Below are 22,166 nucleotides of genomic sequence, written 5' to 3'. Positions count from 1 at the left end.
TTCCTCACTTTCGAGAGAAAAGTTTCTATGTTTTATAAGCCAAATGTATATAAGCAACTTAGGTAATCTAACCTTTCAAGAAGTTGCGAAACAAAAGTAATGGCAAAATGAAACCAACAAGCAAAATAACAAGCAGCGTTATAGAGAGAGAGAGAGAGAGAGAAAAAGAAGGAATAACGTCAAACCACAAGGTAAAGCTTCTATATGATGTAAAAGTATAATTAACAGATTCCAATGATTCCGCGAGGAAAAACGAATTTCGAGTTACTAGCATTCTAAGGTATGCGTGTCAGAAATTCGAGAACATTAGCAGCTTTGGGTGACGACGGAGTTGAGTTACGGAGTTGTCGACGTAATATACACGAACAATACAGGAACAGTAGCGTATATGTAAATAACACTACACTATTACGAAAATTATTGCAAATATATAAAATATTGATACTACAAATAAAAGCCTTTAGATCTTAGGGCAATCGTATACAGTTAGGAGGTATTGGTGAAAGCAGTGGTTAATATTAATTAGCATAATTAGTACAGAACAACAGCTGAACGCGAAGGGAAATCGATTCCGAGTTAGGTGACTTCAGGTCTATCTGTTTCGAGCCACAATTCTAAAAGTTTATGCAAATTTTACCAAGTTTTAGCTATTCGTTACAAATGGAATTAGAGCGATACAGATATGTTCCTGGTTTCAGTTTAACTTTAGCAGAGTATCCGATTCCAGTTGTGGCAAGAGATAAACAAAATCGGCAGCAGAGAAACGTCGTTCGATCACAAAGTTTGAAAATATCAGAAAAATAAGGAACCTTTTGATCGGGTATCTACATATGTACTTGTGGATGATGTACGCTTATCGCGTGTACGTGGAGATTCTCCTTCGAGTGGATAATTTGATCGATCGGCCGACGATCGATGCGGCCGTGGTTGTGCAGTGTGCCGATCAGCAGAAAAGGAAGTGATTCTCACCTGATCGGCCGCTTTATTTTTCGTGGAATATCGCGTTCAGGTGAACAGTGGTGCGCAACTGTCAGGCCGCGTGCGGCCTGTTATGCGGTTCACGCTTGGAACGCGGCTCGTTACATCGCAGTGCGGTCTCATGTGCCGCGTGCGGTCCACCGCGTGCAGTTGTGCGGCTTGCGGTCCTTTACGCGAACCTCCGAAATTTAAAGCTTCTGCGGAATTTTGCGTTCTAACGATTCACGACCGGCTTGCGCGTTGACGCGATGGAGAGCCACGGAGCACGCTCGGGGAACCTTCGCGTGCCTCTTCGTGCGGCCGCCTCTCTCTCTCTCTCTCTCTCTCTCTCTCGGTCAACAACCACTTACAGCCGATAACGATCACGATCGCTAAAAGTATCTAAGACGCTATAGATATTTAAGGAAGAGTAACGCGATAAAAAGTAGAGGCGAGAGATATTAGTCCTTTTTTTACTCTTTCAATCGCTAAGCAGAAGTACCACGATCGATTTTTACCTCACAATCGGGAATATATTTGCTGTATTTGATAGGAATTAAATAAGTTCGATATGCCACTGAGCAATTTCATCCGTTACAAAATCAGAAAAGTTAAGGAAGCTTAATTACGGATTCGTTACCGAGGGATAAATCTTTAGCAGGGTGGCAGGATAGGGGCGATCACGCGATTCCGGGCTATTAGGTTTTACGTTTCCCGAATTCGTACCTTCTAAATCTCGCAATCGTCGACAAGGTTGGCGGAATTTGGCCACGTGTAAAGTGCGCTTTACGAGCCCTGTCACGATCGTATAAAATTTCCGAACAAAAGTTTATATCCATTTTGTGTGTTACCTTTAAACCGTGTTCGATTGTCGCGATATATTCCATGTGGTGCAACTTACGCTCGTTGGTCTCCCGTTAAATGCAGCTGAAAAAGAACTTTATCGATCATGCTACTCTCCTCTTCTACTCCTACGTTCCCTTACGACACATTAATCTCAAAGTCATTTATTTCTCGGACGCGTATCGCGACATAATTGCTGTCCCGCTACCGGCTAATCAACGTAATAGTTGGCTCGTTAAGATGTACGCCTCTAAATCTTGGACAAATCCTCTCTTTTTTTCTCGTTACTGTCAGTTATCGCTAATATTTATAGGTACTCTTTTCTCGAATAACCCGCGCGAACGAGATCCTATCGGACGATAGAGGCGAGTTTAAATGAAATTTTGACGGAGAAACGTCTGGACCGAGTCGGAACGAAGACATGCGTTCGAGAATCACCGCAACAATGTACGCTTTCAGGATCGTTAAACTCGGCAAGAGTTAAAGCGTCCTTTCGGCTAAAGCCTTTTTAAACGCTGCTACTTTTCCCTTCTCCTTACAGAGCATTAATTTTAACATAATTCATTCTTGAACGTTTCGCGAAGGCGAGCTTATTAACGAAACAGTCGGTAATTAAACTTGCCCCGTTCTTGCGGGACCTTGCAGCGAATTTAGGTAATTCGAAGTTCCCGAGACGGGCGAAGAAAAAAGGAATATCCGGACCCCTTTAAGGAAGATTGGGCGAGAACAAGGAACTCGAACTCGAATTCACGGATCTTACCGTATTAGTAAAATTATCTTGCTTTAGGCTGCGAACGTTTGCGCGCTCGTTAAAATTCTTTCTTTCGATGAGAGCTTTTTCTTCGAAATCGTCGTCGGGTCTGTTTGCTTCTACATTGTCCTATCGTCCACGTTTCGCTTATAATTAGCTTTCGTCGTTACGTTACTTGAACAAGGAATTCCGACTCGATTTTGCGAATCTTATTTTGTCAACAAAATTGCCTCGATTAAAAAGTTCTTCTTTTTAACGAAACCTTCGGCAGCACAATCTTTTATAATTAAGTTCAGAAACGCAACGCGACCATAAATCCTGTTTGCTGCCAAAACTCTCGTATCGTCTACACAGTCTCCGATATTATTCTCCAATCAGAAATTCGAACTCGATTTCGCAGATCTTCCGCTACTAGCAAGATTATCTTGTTTTAGACAGTTCAGATTTATAAACTCGTTCAAAGTGTTCCCTTTAACGAAATCTTTGTCCAATCGTCGAATCTTAGATTGGAAAATAGAGCGTCGCTGTCGGTTCTGCCTTCATCTAAATTCTCGTATCGTCCACGTATCTCTTCGTTACCATGCTTTCGACGTAAGGAACTAACAAAGTTATGAAACCAGCCGACTTCCGTACGAAATACGATTTTTGAAAGCGCGGTCGGAAATTGTCGGAATTATGGGTCCCGAAGGACTGTTCGTTAAGGATAGACTTCCCTCGAAGCTCGCCGCAACAATACACACTTCCGTGGCCGTTAGGCACGTAAAGTCTACGTTAAATCAACGTCGGCGCACAGTTAAGGATAACTTCGGTCGTTTATAATCATTTTACGGGTACTTTGGAAATTTATGGGGCCTCCTTAAAAGGAGCTTGTACAGCCTTCTGCGCGCGTATAAACGTTATCGCAATATTAAGGGAGCTTTTCAGCGAGTTTCGCGTCTGCGAGCGCAGTCCACGACTCGCGATGTGCATCGCGATTAAAATGTACACGATTAACTTCTTCGCCGCGTAACAGTTTGTCGAGTAATGGCCAATAAAAGAAATACGGCTGGTTAAAAGGTTATTACGAAACGATGATTCGAATGTTAGACATATTTTTCAAACGTTTCTTTCCACTTTTACGTATCGTTAATTCGCGAGATAAATTCCTGAGCAATAAACACGCGACTTTGTATATTCAACGATGAGAAACAGACTTCCGTATCTTTGGGAAACGATTACCACGCTTTTAGTTATTTCAGTTGGCAAAAATTGTCTCGATAATTTAACGTAAAAGAATAATTATAGCGGTTCAGGTGAGAGGAACGATCGAATTTTCGCATATATATATCTCTCACTCTCGGTCCTCTTTTATAATTCGAAACGTAACATGGAAAAATTTCTTCGCGTTACTATATGTTAAAATAAAACATCAGAGAGAAAGTTTGGCTTTGTAGAAGCAGCACGTTCGTGTGGAACTAGATAGAGTCGTCGAACTGACACACGAGCTCAATTGGGTCCACGACGCGGAAGAGTAACGTTCAGGTAACAGGATGCGAAACCGGTCGAAACGGCCAGTAGCGGGCCACTGTGCACGGGGTCACGCGTTATTTTCCAATTTGGAAACGTCGGCTAACGCTGCCTCCATTGATCTCCCTTGGATGGGAACCTGTTCCGGCCGCGACACGACCGCGAGCCATGTCTCGTCTCCGATAAATCGTTCGGTTCTGTCGGTTCACCGGACAAAAGGAGACCTAACTCGAGCCATGTAGTTTGAAACGTAACGTCATCGTTACGTCGCTGTACCGCTCTTTGTTTCGGAATTTTCAGCCGTTCTCGAGTGCTGCCTCGAGCGATTTCACGGTATCTACTTGTAAAAGATAAATCCATCTTCGGGGAAAAATCGTCTGTTTGACTGACGCGATCGCGATGGCTTTTTTGTTAAACTCGACATCGTTCCTCCGGCGTTTTGTTAGACCTGATCCATGGATCGGTGCTGATCCGTGCTAACAAAGAGCCCTTCTCGGTAAAAACAAAAGCAGCCATGTGATGCGGCTGCATAGCGCATGCGACCCGTACAAATGGCAGCTTTCGTCACGCGAAAACGAGCAAGATAATGTCGATGGTACGACCGACAGAGCGCTGATACAAAGCCGCGTCGTTTAAACATAAATTGCTGTCACTTTGTTATCCGTTTCTATTGTGTGACGGTGCACGTGCTTTTTTTCCGAGTTACAACCGCGCTTGAATCCCGACTCTTCTTGATACCTGACGCGGTATCGCTTCCAAGATGTCGATGGAAAAATCACAGGGAAGCTTCCCGTTTCGACGCGTAACGAAAAGCTGATAGGGCCATTATTCTTTGGTTTCGTGACCAGTCGCCTTTACTCCTATATCACGACTAAACATGAAACGAGAATGCAAAGTCTTATCATAGTCTTGACTTCTGCCGCACCGCGATAAATCATCGTCGTGAAGCGAATTTCGATCGGCACGTGCCACCGGTTGGAAAGGATTTATGCGAGTGTGCGTGTCGCTTAACGCGAGACATATTCGGTCAATCGTGAAAAAAAAAAGAAGAAAAAAAGAAGGAAAGAGAAATGGCCTTAAATCAAAAGAGGAACGACTGTTCGCCGGCAATTGACCGCGTCGACGTAACGCACAGACCATAAATCGAGCGAATTGGCACTGTCGAAGGGAAAAAGCTTCGTTTTCGAGGCCACGTTCCTTTTAAAATTGAGCCAAGGCGTCCGTTTTGCGGAGAAATACAAAGATAGATCTATGGCCTATCGAGAAAAAGCTAACTCGTGTGATTTCGATGCTTTTTCTTTTTTTGCTTGAAAAATGTTTCGTCGTTGCGTAAATTTCGCGTTGATTCGAAGATTAAGGAAGGTTTCTAAACGAAGAAGGAATTACGTAAAAATATAGTTTCGCTAGAGTGAAACTGCATCGATTGAATCGCAAACTTTAGACGGTAGAGGGTAGCGCGACCCCTTGTTTCATTCGTTCGTTTGTTCGTTCTCGCCCGCGTGTGTCTTCTGAAAGGAAAAAGGGGGAAAGAAAACAAAATGTGTGAGTTTATCAAACGAGTGCGATGAAACTCGCACGAGAGCCAACGAATAAAACCATCCATGTTCGAGCTTCGAGATTTTATTTTAATCTCCCCAATGTGTGTGTAGCAAGACACTGTAACAGTATTTATAATAATTAACACGCTCGCGCGTCGCCGCCGCGACAACAAAGATTGCGGTGTAATATTCAATTCTTTCCCATTTTTTTTTCTCTTTTTTTCCATTTTATAATTCAGTCTGAGATTCGATTATTGCTATTTTCGTCATTTTTTCTCCTGTGTTTTCATTCAATTCAACAAACATATTTCACTGTATTTGTTTCCTCTGTTTTACGATTTTTTTTTTCTTTTTTCTTTATTTCATTCGTTAAGATTTTTTATTATTTTCCCGTCACCTCTTCCGCCATCCACCTCCAGGTATCTTCCGTCCTGTCGATCATTACGCGCGCGTTGAACGAAATTTTGAGAGGGATTCTCAATTTTCTTGCTGCGTTTCAGAAGAGACGGCAACGATTGTTCTTTCTTTTTTTTTTTTTTCTTTCTTTTAAATATATAGATTACCGTGAGAGTTTACGTGTGTTACATGTGTGGTATGTAATGTACTTCTTCTTTCTTCTTCTTCCTCGTGTGACCATGTGTATATAATACATACATAGTTTGTTACAAGGCACAGGTAGCTTACACACTTGTCATTCGCTGAGCATCTCTCTCTCTCTCTCTCTCTCTCTTTCTCTCTTGCCGATACATGCTTATCTTTTTCGCGTCTGTTTCGCTTCACTCTCTCGCAAACTCGCTTCGCACGCATGCCTCGTTCATGCAGTATTGCTTTTCTGTCATTCATCCAACAGAGACTACAGTAACTCTGTTTCCTTTTTACGCTTTTATCTTTCTTCTTATCGGTTATTTTATTTAACTTATTTTTTTTTTTTTTTTCTGCGGAACGACACTGGGGACGATCGGAGCACGATCCGAATTCTTGTTGAACTTCGTGAATAGATCTCGCGAATATAGAAACAGCGATCGCGAATTTCGATTTCTCGCTCGTTTACTTTCCGTTTTTCTTCGACGCCGATAGCTGAGCTGGATATCCTAGAAATTACCACCGGGAGGAGGACGAGATCGCGCGACGATCTTTAACGATCGTGCTCGATTACATCGGGCCGTGTCGCATCGTTGATTCGACGCGATTGCACGTTGTACAATTTGCAACGCGCGGTGCGTCGGAAAGTTAGAATCGAGGAGGGTGGTGAAAACTAAATTCCGATCGGCCGGCTCGATCCGTCTATTCTACGCTTGACTCGTCAAATTGAATCGTTCGACGCAATTAAACCTCGCGCAGCTAATGATCGATGATTCGTGCTCATCGTTGAATCGCACGCGTCGTAGGCGACGAAATTGCGAACGCGATAAGTGCGCAACTCGCGACGCATCGAACATTAAGCAACCACGCGAAAAATCCTGGATGCGCCGGCGTTCTCTTAACCCGGCCATTTCCGGTCCATCGAACGATCTCGAGTTGATAAATTTCGGTTGAAGTGGCACGCCAGTATCGCTACTTCGAGCGTGTAACGTTCAATAAACCACGCCAAGTTCATTTCTGATTTCGCAAAATCACGACGATTGCGCTAAAATAGCTACGTTATCACGGTTACGACAAGAACAGATAGTCGAACGTGAACTTACGTAATTCTTTGTCTTGCGCTCGATGTATATAAGTTACCAATACGAACGGATAGTAGATTGGTTGTTTCCATGCAGGAGAAAATCGTAATAAACAAATAAGAGAAACGCTGTTTGCACGGGTGAACGTTCGCGAACTGCTGTCGCTTTATCGACTCTATTCGTCCGTTGTCCTGGCAGCTTTTATCCCCGATCACATCCGACACGTGTCAGCCAGAGAATCGACATTCTATTAACTGTTCCAGCGATGTATATTTTTCTCAGAGGCCGCTATTTTTACGCGGTATGTTGGAAAATCATTCGCTCGGCTGCCGGCGTAAAACTGCCGGCAGCAATGTCCTTGATCGCTTGCCCCACTAAATAAGGAGAATCATCTTTTTCATTGGTTGCTGACCGTGACCTGGTGCACAGAAACGAACGGTTCATGAATCACACTTTGCGAGAGTGATTGCGCTCCTCCTCGTTTCGTCTACAGATTGCTCACGCGTGTACTTCTTTTCCCATCTTCCATCCGATTAACCAACCAGATCGACCGTTTTGGAATTTTGCAAATATTTGAAATTGAAATATGTCATTTTTGTAAAAGTTCGTACGAAACTTCGATCTACGAATTTGACTGATAATTTAAACGTAAATTCGAGATATATTAAAACGTTGACGATGCGCACCTACCGTCCCCGGGTCGTCGATCAAGCAAGGATCGATCCTCTAATTTAAAATCGAATCGGCATACAATTTTTCCTCTTTCTCTTTCGTCTCGTCATTGCCCCGCGGTTCCATCGTTCGCTAAACACGCAACGCGTCGCGCACCCGGCACTTCCCACGAGACCAAAAATTATACACACGGTCATGCGGTCATATATGTATGTATATCTATATACATGCGTATCCTAAAGTGTGCGCAAACATACGTAATAAGGACTGACTGCCGGCATGGGCCTGGTTACGCTCGGTTCGAGCTTCTCCGTAAAAGGGCGAACGTTCGAGTGGCTCAACTCTTTCGACGAAGAACGAAGAACGAAGAACGAAGAAATGAAAAGAAAAGAAATTCCGCCAAAGTAATCGATGCGTCTGTCGACTCGATTACTCGAGAGGTGCGCGTATCGTTTGTCGCGTGAGGAATTCAAAGAATTGATCGTACAGGCTGAAGTTATTGTAACACCGATAATAATTATTTATTGAAAATTAAAGTAACAAAGTATTAGAAACTCTGAAGCGGTATGCTTTGTCTGTATTATAAAATATTGCCTCCTTCGTCCAGGTATTCTTCCGTCTACCCTCGGACTTTGTCCTTTATATCGTAGTTGAATCGGTCTTCTCACTCTCTCCCGCTCTCTCGCTCTCGATCGCTTTCTCTCCCTCTCTGTTTCTCGTGAACGCACACTCACTCTTATATTGCTCCATATGTACCCTCGCCGCGAAAAAGTATTCTCGTCGTTGTTCGATGATCGGCCGCTGACGTTTCGTTCGAAGGATGGAAACGACGGGCCGCGATGATTCGATAAAAAGGTTCGATTGCTCGTCGAGGGATGATTGTCCCTTGATTGAAAACGTCCTCGGTTCGCTGGAGCGTACGCGGAGAGAAGTTTCGGACGGCAGGGGTGTGCACGCTCGTCCCCATATGGCACGCGATGCCTTTCTAATCTTTGAGCGACGGTTTCGAATCGGCCCGGATGCGTCACGCGGCATCATTAAGGGTTGCCTATTGCTCTAACAACGATAAGGGGCTGAAACTCGACCGAATTGAACGCCGATCGCACAAAAAGACACGCTCGAGATTACCTAGCGAAGAGCTCGTTAAATCGCCATTTAATAAAATCGCACGTGTCGAACTAACAGAGTCAAAAGACATTAGAAATCTCGGAAAATCACGCCGCCTTGGCGAACAAGCGTTTACGTTCCCCTCGTTCTCGACGGATTATGCCGCGAAACCTTCGAACTCTGTGCTAATCTAGCGCGCCAGTAAACCGCGGCAACCGTTTCGCGCGCCGGCAAATGTCTGCAAACGTGCCTGCATTCCTGAAAGACACGCCGCTACCAGGTCCGGCTTTACAGGACCTATAGAAGAAGATTCAAGAACGAGCGTATAATCCACTGTGTGAGAATAATAAACTGCGGTAGAGCACCCGTACCGACGCGGAAGTAATCCGATAATCCCATTAGACGGGTTTCCATAAAATCGTTAACCGACATCCAGGCCGCGTAAACGTGTCCTGTTTCTGACTATGACGTTGCTTCTCCCCTGGATTCCCTCGACAACCAGCTCCATCTTTATCCCGTAGTTTTGCTCGCCACTTCCTTTCCTCTTGCTTTTCTTCTTCTCTCGACCGACTAATTTCGTCCTCCCATCCTACCCGTCGGTTTTTTTTTTTTTTCACCGTAATTAAACTTTTTTGTTCGCAGACAGTGGGGCACGTTGGCGCGTCAAAGCGGTCGACCTCGAAAATGAACGCGTAAGAAAATTATACCGTTCGTTTACTCTCGTTATCCACGCTTTAAATTCGATCGCTTCTCGAATCGTTCCCCTCGATCAGTGTTCCCTCCCTATCGTCAAGTTAAATTAATTCGCGATGCTCCGTTGAAAATTTCAATGGAAAAGCGCACGACGATTCCGGACGAGTCGGAAAACGCGGAGAGTACGCGTGAAGTCGAAATCCTGTCGAAAGCGAACTCTGACGCTTGTCCGCGTATGCGCGTTCAGGGGGAGGATGGGAAAGGGAGCAGTTTGTGCAAGCAATTTTCTGTTTCTCATTACCGACTGCATTAGCGGAATATTCGCGTGCGATATTAGGACCCAATGTAAATTAACCGGATTAAATGCATCGGCCGATTGCATCAATCTCATTAAGCGGAGCGCATGTTTGACGAGAGGCCGGGTGGCGCGAACCTAGGCGGTCGGTCAGTAACGATGTTTGAGGATGCTCTGATAATTATCAAATCCCTCGGCGTTGTTTGTGTCGGGCAAATCGAAAATAATAACAAACTTCTAAACTGTTATTCGCGAATACGTGCCTCCTACCCGCGGATAAACACCAGGCTATCGATTCAACGATTTGCCGAATCTCCGACCTTTTCGTTTTCTTATCGAACGTCCGCGGTTTTCTTCTAACAGCGAATTCGTGTAATTCTGATCGATCGTTGAATCGGTATCGTGCGGCAGAACGCGGCAACCCGCTCGTTGGATCCGAACTTGTAGAATTTCGATCGTTGAGGTTCTCCGCTAAGGTTCCGCGCCCCGAATCTACCGTCGTCGTCGTCGTCGTCCCGATATTTCGCCGCCGAGAGCAATATTTGACTTTCAGCACGATAACCGTAGTTCAAATATTCGCGTGGAACGGAAGTAGTCTAAACTCGAGCTGTCGAAAATTCGGATATTTATGCGGATACGATGGCCGAGCGATTCGAGTAACCGACGCTTCGTTGGATTAATAGAAATCCTTGCCGCGCCCCTGCTCGCTTCTCTCTCTCTTTCTGACTCGTTCTTATCGATTCGAAACATCTTTTACGCACGCTCCAGACAGAATTGGCATTCGAGACTGTTCGCAAGAAGTGCACGCGCGACAGACGCGAGATGGGTGATCGAAAAACGTGCTCGGGGAAAGAAAAAGGTTGTTTTGTTCGCGCTTCGACCGCGGGGCACCTCTGATTGCTGTCACAATGAGCTTATTACCCCTATGAAGCTAGAGTAATCCTTAATCGCTATGTTTTTCACCTTAAGGTTATGCTAAATACGTTGCATCTTCTTAGGTACAGTATGGCATCTAAGGTGCTAATCGTTAAAAGTCCTAAACCACTAAGTATTCTAACTCGTCTGGCGAGGAAACGAACAAAAACGTGTAAAATAGAGTGAACGAAACGGAAAAAAAGAGAAGAAAACGCCTCGTGGCTCGCTAATCCGCGATTTTCTGTGCGCAACGACGGTAAGTAACTTGTCAAGAAGGTACTCGCCGAGAAGCCTAACGAAAGTCGATCGATCTTTCTCTTCCGAGAACCCTGAAAAGGAGAGCGTCTTTCACTCGATTAAATGAACGCCTCTGAGAGAAGGAGCCTTTGATCCACCGCATTTTTCCGCATGTCGCGCGGGCATTTTTTCCACGCTTCGATATTTTCTTCCCGACGAAAAAGCACGTCGACAGCCCTCTTTTTCCTCTATATAGTGTTACGGACTACTCTGTTCGTATCTAAAAGAACGTTTTTTTTTTTTTTTTTTTTTTTTCGTACGGCGCCGAGCCTTTGCGACGCAACCAGTACGATATTCCGAAATACCTACGTTTCATCTCGACATTAGGGGAGTAGGTAGATCTCTCGACAAGGTGCAACTAAACGAAAAATGCCGATAAAAAATGAGACATGCATTTAGGATAGCGGAGTCCGCGTGGCCACAGATATATTTACAGACGCGAAATTTTCAGGGATCAGAGGCTCGTCCTCGTCCGCGTCGCAAAAAATGAGCATGAAGAGAAATTTAACGGCGTGAAAACTACGTGTACCGCGATTGGAAAAGTGGTAAAATAGCGATTGGCTTTTCTTATGTTTCATTCTCTCTCTCTCTCTTTCTCTCACTCTCTCTCTCACTCTCTCTCTCTCTCTCTATTCACCTTCTTTCTTTCTTCCTTATCTTTTTTTTTTTGCTTCTTTTTTAACTTTTTTCTCACTTTGTTTTGTGTCTGTTTTCTATGGTTACGTACTCTTCTATCGTGCCTCATTGCTCGTATTTCTCTTTTCGTTTCTTCTCGTCACTCGGTTCGGGTTAATTATTACAAAGATGCTTGTACAATAATATAATATAGACTCTATATTAGTTACAATAATATCGTAGCGTCCTACCTCGCGATCGATCGGTCCGTATCCACTCGCGTCTCCCTTTTCTCTCTATTTTCGATCGCTGTCGCGAAAATCCGATTGGACAAACCAATATAATAGAAGATCTCTGGCATAACGTGATGGTACAGTTTCCTCGTGAAACGCAACATCTTTTGTCTACATGATCGAGCCGTTGCGTGACTTTATTGCTTATTGCTTACGTTAACGCCGGCGCTGTCGAGTTCTTGGAAAAATTCCGTCGTCTCCAGACTTCCAAATAAACCAGGCCGTTCCTCGAAATCCTTCCGGCGTACCGCCGGAAATGATATCGTTTGCGATGTTTACGCGCGATCGAGAATCGTGAACGCGGACCAATTCGATAATCGCGCACGATATTCCGATCCTTTCAACATTTGTCATGGTAAATTTCATTTTGATTCGCAAGATCAACGTGACGACGCTACGATATAGCTCTCGGAGTTCCCAGTTCTCTAATAAAATATCCGATCGACTCCTTTTTTTTCCCCTCGGCGTGATAAGGGTCGAACAAGTGGCCAATTTGTCTCACGCTATATTCCACGTTTCACCTTCTCGATCTCGGTTTGCATCGATAAACTACCGCGGGTATATCTGCCTTAGAGCTTTTACCGACAGGAATTTTTCCACGAGACTCATCGACGCTCGACAAAGAAAAATAAACATGACCAAGGTCGTAACGAGAAAGAATCAGTGTCGCCAGAAAAGAACGAATAATCCGCAGCAAACGCACGAATGAGAGGGGAACGTTCCCGATTGCGAGTCGGTATAACGGACCGGAAAATCCATCACAGTTACAATTTTACACTTTACACGTTCGGCCGTTTGTCTACCGATATTTTCCCCTCTCGAGAATGATCCTTCGTATTGTTCGGAGAACTTAACGAATCCTTATTCGAAGTAAACCTAATCCCCGTGTAGTAACCCGATCTCCGTTCGTAATTAATGAGAAAAGAAAGTAACATTTATCGAAATCGATTAACGTTCGAAACATTAAAATGTAGCGTGTTCGAGGAACACTGATATTCTGCAAGTGGCGATGAAATAAATTTTACGGCGCTTTGAAATTGCCTATCGTTGTTCACCGCCCCGATCCGATGGAAGTTAATTGAATCGTCGAAATAGTGATGTTCTCGAAATACCAGAAATATTTGGATTAAATTTATCATCGGTCACGACGTTTCTGTTTAGCCATGCAGAATACATTGCGATCGCTAGAACGTTAAAGTTATACGCAAATAGTTTCGGGTTAATATGCAATTGATACGATAAATTATTAGCGGGCAGGATATAGATTATTTCGGTGCAAGATAATTTATTATTCGAAGAATTTTCACAAAAATAAAATCTCGGCCGAGTGGACCCTGATTCTTTCCTCGTGTCTCTCGTTCCTCTCCGCTCTTTAGCCCATTGGCGCACCAAATAATCCTACTACACGATAGATTGTATTGCGTTAATTACTTCATTAACACCTTTTGACACTGTTTGCTACGCGCGTGTATCGGTGTCAATCTCGTTTCACTCTTCGCGATCATTCTAACAGATCGAACGTTTTACTCGGCGAATAATATTCGATGCGATAATAAATTCGTAGCATCGATCATTGTGCCCGACTCTCTAAACATCGTGGACGAGCGACGCGTGCTTTTTTTTTTGTATCGTACAATAGAAAAATAACGCAGTTAACTCGGAAGCTTTGAAATATGTTTTTCCCCTTCGGTCGGTTATTAATACAGCTAGCGGCTATTACAGCTATTATATAATAGTTACGCTATACATTCAGCTATAACACGGCTAATAGCCCTTTGTAGCTATTATATAACAGCTACAATGCAATCAACCTTTAATACATCTACTAATATTTCGTGTGGTAATTGAATTCTGCCGCGAGCTTTCTCGATTGGCCCAAAATCTGTTAACGGATGCAGGATCTTCCGTGCTGTTCGAACATCGTACTTTTCGCTGAAATTAAACTTCAAAATGGTACGCCTTTTTTAATTGTATAATTTAATGTATAATGCTCAAATTATTCTAAAAAAAAAAAAAAAAAAAAAAAAACGATGCGTTGCTACGATTGAGAGAAAAGTCGATGGCACTTTTTTAGTAACAACGATCCACGATGTTTCGAGATACAGGTGCACTCCTGTTTTCTTCGTGCCAGCTTCCATTCTTCGAACTGGTAATATAAAATACACGGTACACCCACATACAGTACTCTTACAGTAGGGTCGTGGAAAGAAAGGAGCAACCGGTGTGAAAAATATTTGCCGAGTAACCTGTTCCCCTTCGCGCCTTATTAAAGCTATTCTCTATGTAGTTTCTACCTTAAATGATAACGACCTCTGCCGGTCGATCGTCTTACTAACTAAAACGTGATGTTGCTTTCTTCTCTCTTCGGTATCGTTCCGGGCCGGCAATCGATCCCGTTCTCATCGCTCGTCACCTTTCGCTAAAGAATCCGATCGATCGTGCGCCGTGATCTCGCTCGTGATATGGTCTAACCATAAAAACTTGTGTAATTACTTTGTTATCTTTACCCGATTTTTAATTAGCTAGTGCCTACGAGCTACATCGGTAAAAAACCTACTGGCCAGGGGAAATTCGCGTTCGATCTTCACGACCCCTCATCACTCTCCTTACGCCGTTCCTCTCGAAGGAACAAGCGGTTCCCTTTCCCGTCGTTGAGAAAAAAATTTCCTTCGAAAAGTAATACCCTTTTCTTCCTTCCTTCCTTCCTTCCTTCCTTCTTTCCTTCCTTCTTTCCTTCTTTTCTTCCTTCCTTCCTTCCTTCCTTTCTCCCTTCCGTCGCTAAACCGTTCATCTTGATCGGATCCGTCTCCTTCCCAAACGATGTTCCGCCCTCTTTTCTTGTCTACTTGATTTTCCTTCTGGTCTGGAGGAGCACCTCTCATACGGAAGAAATCAGAGTTTTGCCTCTTGTCTCTTTATTATAGGCGACTTTATTTTTCGTTCCTCGACATCGAATCGAATCAAGGACCAGCACTCTCAGCTAGGACGAACCTCGATATCTTTCCTCGTCTGGTTGCGCGAAAAAATTTTGATGGTCGTGCGAGCACGAATTTCTCCCGACGAATCAGAGAGGCTAGCAAGAGCTACGGACACGAGCGTTCGAAGCCAAAGTATCGATTGTGCCATTTTTCTCTTTCACTTTCTTCTTTCTCGTTGGCCCGGACGCTCGACCGATCTTGTTCGGTGATTCGCGCCAAAGGCTATTATATATATTATATATGTATATTATATATGTATAATATATAATATATATATATTTCTTTTTATACACGTGTACCACCTCCCGTTTCGTCACCCACACGGTGTCCAGTAACGCAGATTACAAACGTTGAGTTTTAACGGTCGCGAGATCGTCGTCCGTTCGATTAGAATCACCTGTATATCGCGACGACCGCCGCCAGGCTGACGATCATCAGGTACGTCGATCGAGTAACAAAGCCCCTGTTCTCTTCCATGCACTGACCTGCAAGCAAAAAATCATGTTTGTTCTTAGGCTGGATTAGGCTAAGGATTAGGTAAACATCGATGGGCTATAAAGCGACGCCGCCGTTTAATTCGACGTTTATCAACGAGTTGTCACGGTACGTTCGTCAGGTGAAGTCGTCTACGTGTCGCAGTAAATTATGCATAGCTGTCGCGCACCATCTGGCTATTAGAATGCGCTGGATGACAATTGCTGACGCGACGATTTTGATTGGACATTGCAGTCTGTCGAGCTGTCAAACTGCGTTCCGTGTCGCGTAAGAAAATTCGCATCTCACGTCAATTCTTCTCTCATAGACAGCTGCGATAACTTTCCTCGAAGACGCGTCGAATCTCGCATCGATGCAACGTAACCTTGACGTGTCTCCCCTCCCCTCCCCCGAAGGTATGAAATAAGGATACCGCTGTTTCGAAACTTCGCGAAGTATTTGGGAAGCAAATCGGTAGGTCTTTCAATAAGCGTGGCGAAGTCTGAGGTGAAAAGGCGTAGCAAACAAAGCAACGACGGGGTAACGAAACTGAAGGATCCTCCGTCGAGTGACAAGATAACGGTTCAAGTTCCGAGGATGCTTCAACCTGAAGCACGCAGATGAGCGCTATACAATCTGATAACATCAAACAAATAAGGGAACGACGCCGTAAGCAAGGACGACGTAAAGCAACTTCGCGTCCGTATTTTTTTTATTAACGAAGCTTCTGAATGATCGTATCTTTCAGAAAATTAATTGTTAAATAGCAACGATGGTAGTAAATTATATAAACGCGAAGAATCGCGAAAGCATATAAAATAGCATCTTACGGGATCAAAGAACGGAGTCATAGGAAAAGATAGAATCTAGAGAAGAACGAGCGCCACGAAAGTGGCCTAATTTCTTTGACAATGCTCCTCCGTTGAAGGCGGGCGAGGGGGCGGGGGGAGTGTCTCTAAATCTGGAGACAAAGTGCTCGAACGAAGGAAGATTCGCGGAGCGGCGGTAGTTGCGGAACAAAACTGTTAGGTTCATTGCAGCGGAGACGCGTCCTCGGCAAGGCAGAACGAAGACCTTAAGGATCCTCGAGAGTGAAGTGCCGAAGGAAAGGAGGAGGTACTCACCGGTACTGGTAGCATTGAAGGCCAACATAGGTGGGGGCGGCGGGATTCCCCTCTGGCAGGCGACCTCGCTGGCAGTCAAACTGACAACTCCGCCGCTCTCTTTGTACATGAAGCACAATCTTCGACTGTTTCTGTACGGCTGGGGCCTGTTGTTCTCGCTGGACCAGCTCGTGCCAGGTGCCAGTTGGGTGGCGATCACGAATTGGGTGCCCTCCGCGTCGAACCACCTACCGTGGCAGGAGTACGCTGCGAAAGAGAAGGCAAAGGCTTCTTTATCCCTAGCACTCTAACGGAACGAACTTGCAGAATAATGGTGGGAGGTATTTCGAGTCGCTCGTTAACCGTCGAGTGCCATTATCCTTTAAATAAACTCCGACAACTTTGGAAGTTGAACGTCGACGAATAGAGAAGCTACAGATAGTAAAGCTGAAAGATCTTGCTACAATAACTGCACGGACGAATCTATACGCGAGTTGTATTATTGATGCAATTTTAATTATCAGTGAGCGTAGCGACTCCGCTCGGACCGGTGGTCTTATTTCCAACGAAATTTAAATAACGTTTTATCGCCAAGTCGTAAAAGTAGAAACGATCGAATTTCCGTCAAATTGAAATCTTCACTCACCGATCGCGTTGTCTTCGACGCAGTCCGTCTGAAATTCCATTCTGTCCGCTGTCGAACATCCTATGGTTATGGTAGTAACCTCGGAGCTGCATCTAGAGATATCTTCCTCTCTCTTCTCCCTTTTCTCGAAAGATCCGTTGCTAGGATTCAGCTGCTCGACGTTTCTCCTCATCCTCGCCAGGAGGTTCGACGTCATTTCTCTGTCTGACCTCTTTTTCGGCAGGTTAGCGGTGTCCGGATAATCGCCGAAATAATCACCCTGAATCTCGAGCATGCTCGAGCCATCCGGATCGTCGAAATCGGTTGCCCAGAATTGCCTGATTCGTGCGAAATCGTCTGCGTCTACCCGGAAGTCCTCCATCTTCGGGCTTCTTCTTGATCTATTGCTCGTTCGCTGGATACCGACTGAACGTTTGTCAAGATCGTGCGTTCTTCTGAGTTTCGATCTCGATACGCTTTCCGTCGATCGCTGGTCCTCCGATCTTCTGATCTTGGATCTAGAATGGTCGCGCAGCAGGTCCTCGATGTCCAAAGTTCGTTTGGACGACACCTCCTCGAGGCTGTGATCGCGATGGTTTCTGTTGTTGCGATTCGATCTGGCGCGCCTGCCCATTCGCTCATGGACGAGGTATTCGTTGTTCGCCCTTCGTTTCTCCACGTCGAAGTCGAGCTTCCGGCCGCGTCGATCTTCCTGGGTTCGTTCCTGGGCGTGTCGAACTTTTTCTCTGTCACGCCTGACGCCCTCCTGGTGCTGGTTCCTCCGGCTTTCACGGATGTTCCGTTGGTTCCGGTTCACCCCCGTCACCGTAAATTTGCCCAAGTACGGGCACGTACGTGGCTCCGGGGAACTGGCTGAAATTTTCAGAAAATCGTTCCGTGAGAAACGAGAAAATTCTTTTCGAGAATCCTCGCGGCTGTTCCATTAGAATACCGTTTATTTTCGTCCGTTCCTACCAGTCCCTAGGCACGTCTTCTTTCCGATCGATTCTACCGACGCGTTATGAGAGCGAGACGTTTCGAAAGATCTTACAAAGTATCGGTGAAAAGAATTTAACGCATTAACAGCTGAGTGTACTTTGTAATTTTCTATAGAAGAAATTGGGGGACGAAATATCGACCAAAAGGGGGGGGGGTGGATACTTTGTCGAAATGTCAAGCGTGTTCCGAATCGATTAGGACCCTTTTCCTAACGCCACCGACCCAGCATCTCGATAAACCAGCTGTCTATAAACTTTCTCTGCAAGATCCCTTAAGCAGAGAGACACCGGCGAAGTTACCGAGAAACATCGCAACCGGAGATCAGCTGAATTACAAATTACCTGGTTCACGTACACCGAAAGCAATCAACAAGAAACTTTCGATGGAGGTCTATCGATCTTACCTAACGACGCTTTCTTGCCGAAAGATCGATCGGATCGGCCAACTGCGAAACACCCCCAAAACACACTGATTCGGGTTAGAATTCAAGGCGACCCTTCTTTGCATCGATCGATTAACCTCTCGAAATATCCAGTCGTCGACAAGAAAGATGACAAAGAGTAAGTCGTCGGATAGATAGGACGGAACACGTTATTATACAGAGTGGCAAAAATCGCGAAGCGAGCAAGAGGAGCGCATTATGGCTTTAATGGAAGCTCGTTAGATAGCGAGAAGGAGAAAGAAAGGAATTGCAGGGATTCGTCTAGGAGACGAAGAAGGAAGACTATAACGAGAGAGCGTAAATCGGCCATAGGTAGGCACAATGCGAACTCTAACGAGACAAATCTGACGTCGCACCCTCAGGCTAGTCCCTCTTCCTCCGCTTGGCAACAACCCCTTCCCGCGGCGCTCGCTGTCTTGCCGAAGATTCGCGACAGAATCCCGGCTTTTCTGTTTTCTTCCGTTGTTTCGGGACCACCGCCACTCGCCGGGGTATTATTTTCCGGCTTAATGAGGCGGCTCGAGATAGGCAAGAATCCAAGATGCTAAACAAACATCGCAGACCCGACGTGGCGAAATATTTGCTAAACTTTCGGCCGCACAGGCCGAACGACCGTTTGCCGGGAGCCATCGATTTTTTGCCGTTCAAATTTCACCTCGACCATTCCGAGAAAACTTCGACCCGCTATCTCTGTTTGCCAATGTAAATGATCTGCCTCCTATCACCGATAGATTTCATTGTTTCTCCGGCCGTCGAGTTGGTTTTCGTCGTCACCTTAGACGAATACCGGTGTCTTATCTTTATAGTTGCACGTTTTATATTCTTTCCTAAGCCCTCGGCTGTATTTTACGAATCAGTTTTATTTCGGTGACAAAATACATAGCTTTACGAAAGCACGTGAACATTTATCACAGACAATTTCTGCGAATATATGATGTGTGCTGTACGAAAGTTTTTGAAATTTCGATCTGAAAATGCGTTATCCAAGTTATAATTTCTTTTATTGCAAATATACATTTAGTACAACGTTGAGGTTTATTAATCGTTGAAGTGATTACTTCGAGAAAAACTCTGCACCTTTTCTTTCGATATCCGTGACCCGGCGACCGCTGTTACGGAGAGAACAGAATTTAATGAAAAAAAGTTCTAAATAAGCAGAGGTCCATATTATTGTGCCCTTGAATATAAATTTTGTTTCGGATTAGAAAGTCTAGAAACAAAAGAGCTATAAGTAGATTTCTATTGCTGTTTCTTGTAACCATCAGCTACAAGCCTACAAGATTAACTTTTTTGGTAATGTTCTTTGCTACAAACGAACTACGAACGTGCTATCGCTTCTATCGTATCTCAACAATATAAGAGCGAAGATATGGATCAGCATACGATAATACCTATCTTATACCTATATTTATTTCAATATATTTTTTTATTACACTCCACATCCGCTCGTTCTTCTAGCGGTCAATCTCAACATTAATATAACCGACTATTTAAATATTTGAAACTAAACTTACACTAACGTATCCGGTAGCTTCCACGTAGATTTCCAAATTTGTTTCAAACTTTACCAACATAATCGTGATAGCCGGGTTTCATTAGCGCGCTAATGAAATTTCAAAACGTTTCGTACAACACGTACGATGTATTTATGAAATGCTTCTACAAGCGTTGAAATACTTTCATGACTTTCACGAGTCGGTATATGCGAAGTATGAAATTATAAAAAATCTAAGCGGGAAAGAAGTCGTAATTTAGGACATTTTCTTCGCCCTAAAGTTCTTTCCTCTTGATACGATCGAGAAATCGCTTTCGATGCTCGTTTGGGAAAAGCCAGTCACAAAAATCTCGTTATTTTTATGGTTAATTAGACATGTATTACATCGGGTCAAAGGCGATTCCAGCAAAGGAGGCTTGATTTTTCCGACTCGTTAGGCGATTCCCTCTACGAAGGTCCTGGCCAAAGGGATGGGCCAAGGGTGGGATCCCGGCGAGGTCACCCTTCGAGTCTCTTTCTTTCTCTACTTTTCCCTTTTTGTATTTCGATCGGGAGAACAAATCGTGAACTTCGACGATCGTTAATTACGTTCGTCGAGCGAAACTTTCGACAATGTATTGTGGAATTGCTGCCGGGCCACGAATTTCAATGGCAAAGTAGCAAAGTTCTATGAGTGGTTACCCCTGTAACTTTTCACTTTTCGTTTAATTTCAACGTGCTTCGTTACGTCCATGTCATAAAATAACCGTACTTGATATAATCGAAATTTATTAAGGATTTTATATACGATAGAAAATTAATAATACCGCTGGATTTCCCACGTAATTTAACGAATCAGATTTTATTCTCACGTTTTAATCACGTTCTGCAGGCATTTCATATCTGATTTGCTTCTTCGCCTCGCCTGTGTCATTTAGCTCGTCCTAATTTCCTTATAACCGTTCGTACGAATCGAAATACAGGGGAAATTATGGCACGTATCAGCCGGACGTTGTATTATAATACATTTTGATCGATATTAAAAAATTCCAACAGCTTCTTTCGAGCGTTCCTTCGAGCAATCGGCAAAAGTTGGCCAAACAATTAAATTTAATTGACGGGTGGTCGACTGCCGTGGATCGCGTGTCGCTCTCTCGACAAAAAGAGGAAACGGAAATGGACGCGTTATCATGGCCGCGGATCAAGGACGGCTCCTCGACACGGCACTTCCAACTTTTTAATTAATCAATCGACCGACGCCCGTGAACGACTTTCTTTGTCGGCCGGCCGAAACGAAATGGCCGACCGCCGCGGATCTGATCGATCAGGAAAATTTGCCGCGCGCGACCTCCGCAGTATGCGCACGTACACCACATACGCAATCTCGTTGCTCTTTTCTGTTCAAACCGTCGAAAATTTAATTACATGATATTGGCTTTCCACGAGGATACTTTCTGTGACAATGTCCAAAGCGTGGAAAAACGCGGAATGAAATTTCGCCAACCGCGGTCCGGCCGCAATTTGCGTCGGCGAAGCAATAACCGCAACGGAGCTTTCAAAAAGTCGGAACATCGACAATATACGTATACATAGATATTTTTTTGTTCACGTTTGCTCGTGGCGAGCCATAGACGCGAGAGAGGCAACAATACGTTATACAATACTTAGAGCGGTATAGCCCGAAATAAATCGCGTTAAAGAGCAAACACATTATTTACCGCAACGCCGGAAAGGGACGATAAATATCCAGGTTTCTCTCCTTCGAAAGCCCCGGGGAATAAATCAGCCGAGGCGTAGGTACATTTAACAATCGTCAGCTTGCGCAACCGTATAGCTCCTCCGGAAAGAAATCTACAGGGTTGGCTATGGCGAGAAGGGAGCGGTGGCCCGCGGGCGAGAAAGGACACGATAGAACGGCATGCCAA

The 22,166-nt window shown here is 44.5% G+C and overlaps 1 protein-coding gene across 4 annotated transcripts in view; it reads right to left on the bottom strand.

Annotated features, from left to right (window-relative positions):
• Positions 1-5,659: 5,659 nt before the first annotated feature.
• LOC139996920 (uncharacterized) overlaps positions 5,660-22,166 on the bottom strand; it is a 268,251-nt gene continuing 251,744 nt past the window's right edge. For 3 of the 4 annotated variants that reach the window (XM_072021458.1, XM_072021459.1, XM_072021457.1), the window contains 3 exons: positions 17,348-18,199; positions 16,723-16,968; positions 5,660-15,609 (listed from right to left, as the gene is read on the bottom strand). In XM_072021458.1, the coding sequence (XP_071877559.1) occupies positions 15,518-15,609; positions 16,723-16,968; positions 17,348-18,199 (1,190 nt within the window). In that variant the 3' untranslated portion in view covers positions 5,660-15,517. The remainder of the gene's footprint in view (positions 15,610-16,722; positions 16,969-17,347; positions 18,200-22,166) is intronic. The other variant, XR_011802448.1, reaches the window with a different exon arrangement.

The sequence above is a fragment of the Bombus fervidus genome, chromosome 19 (assembly GCF_041682495.2).
Source record: "Bombus fervidus isolate BK054 chromosome 19, iyBomFerv1, whole genome shotgun sequence".
Lineage (NCBI taxonomy): Eukaryota > Metazoa > Arthropoda > Insecta > Hymenoptera > Apidae > Bombus > Bombus fervidus.
Note: the sequence above shows the minus strand (reverse complement) of the source record. Positions and strands in the feature narration are given on the sequence as shown.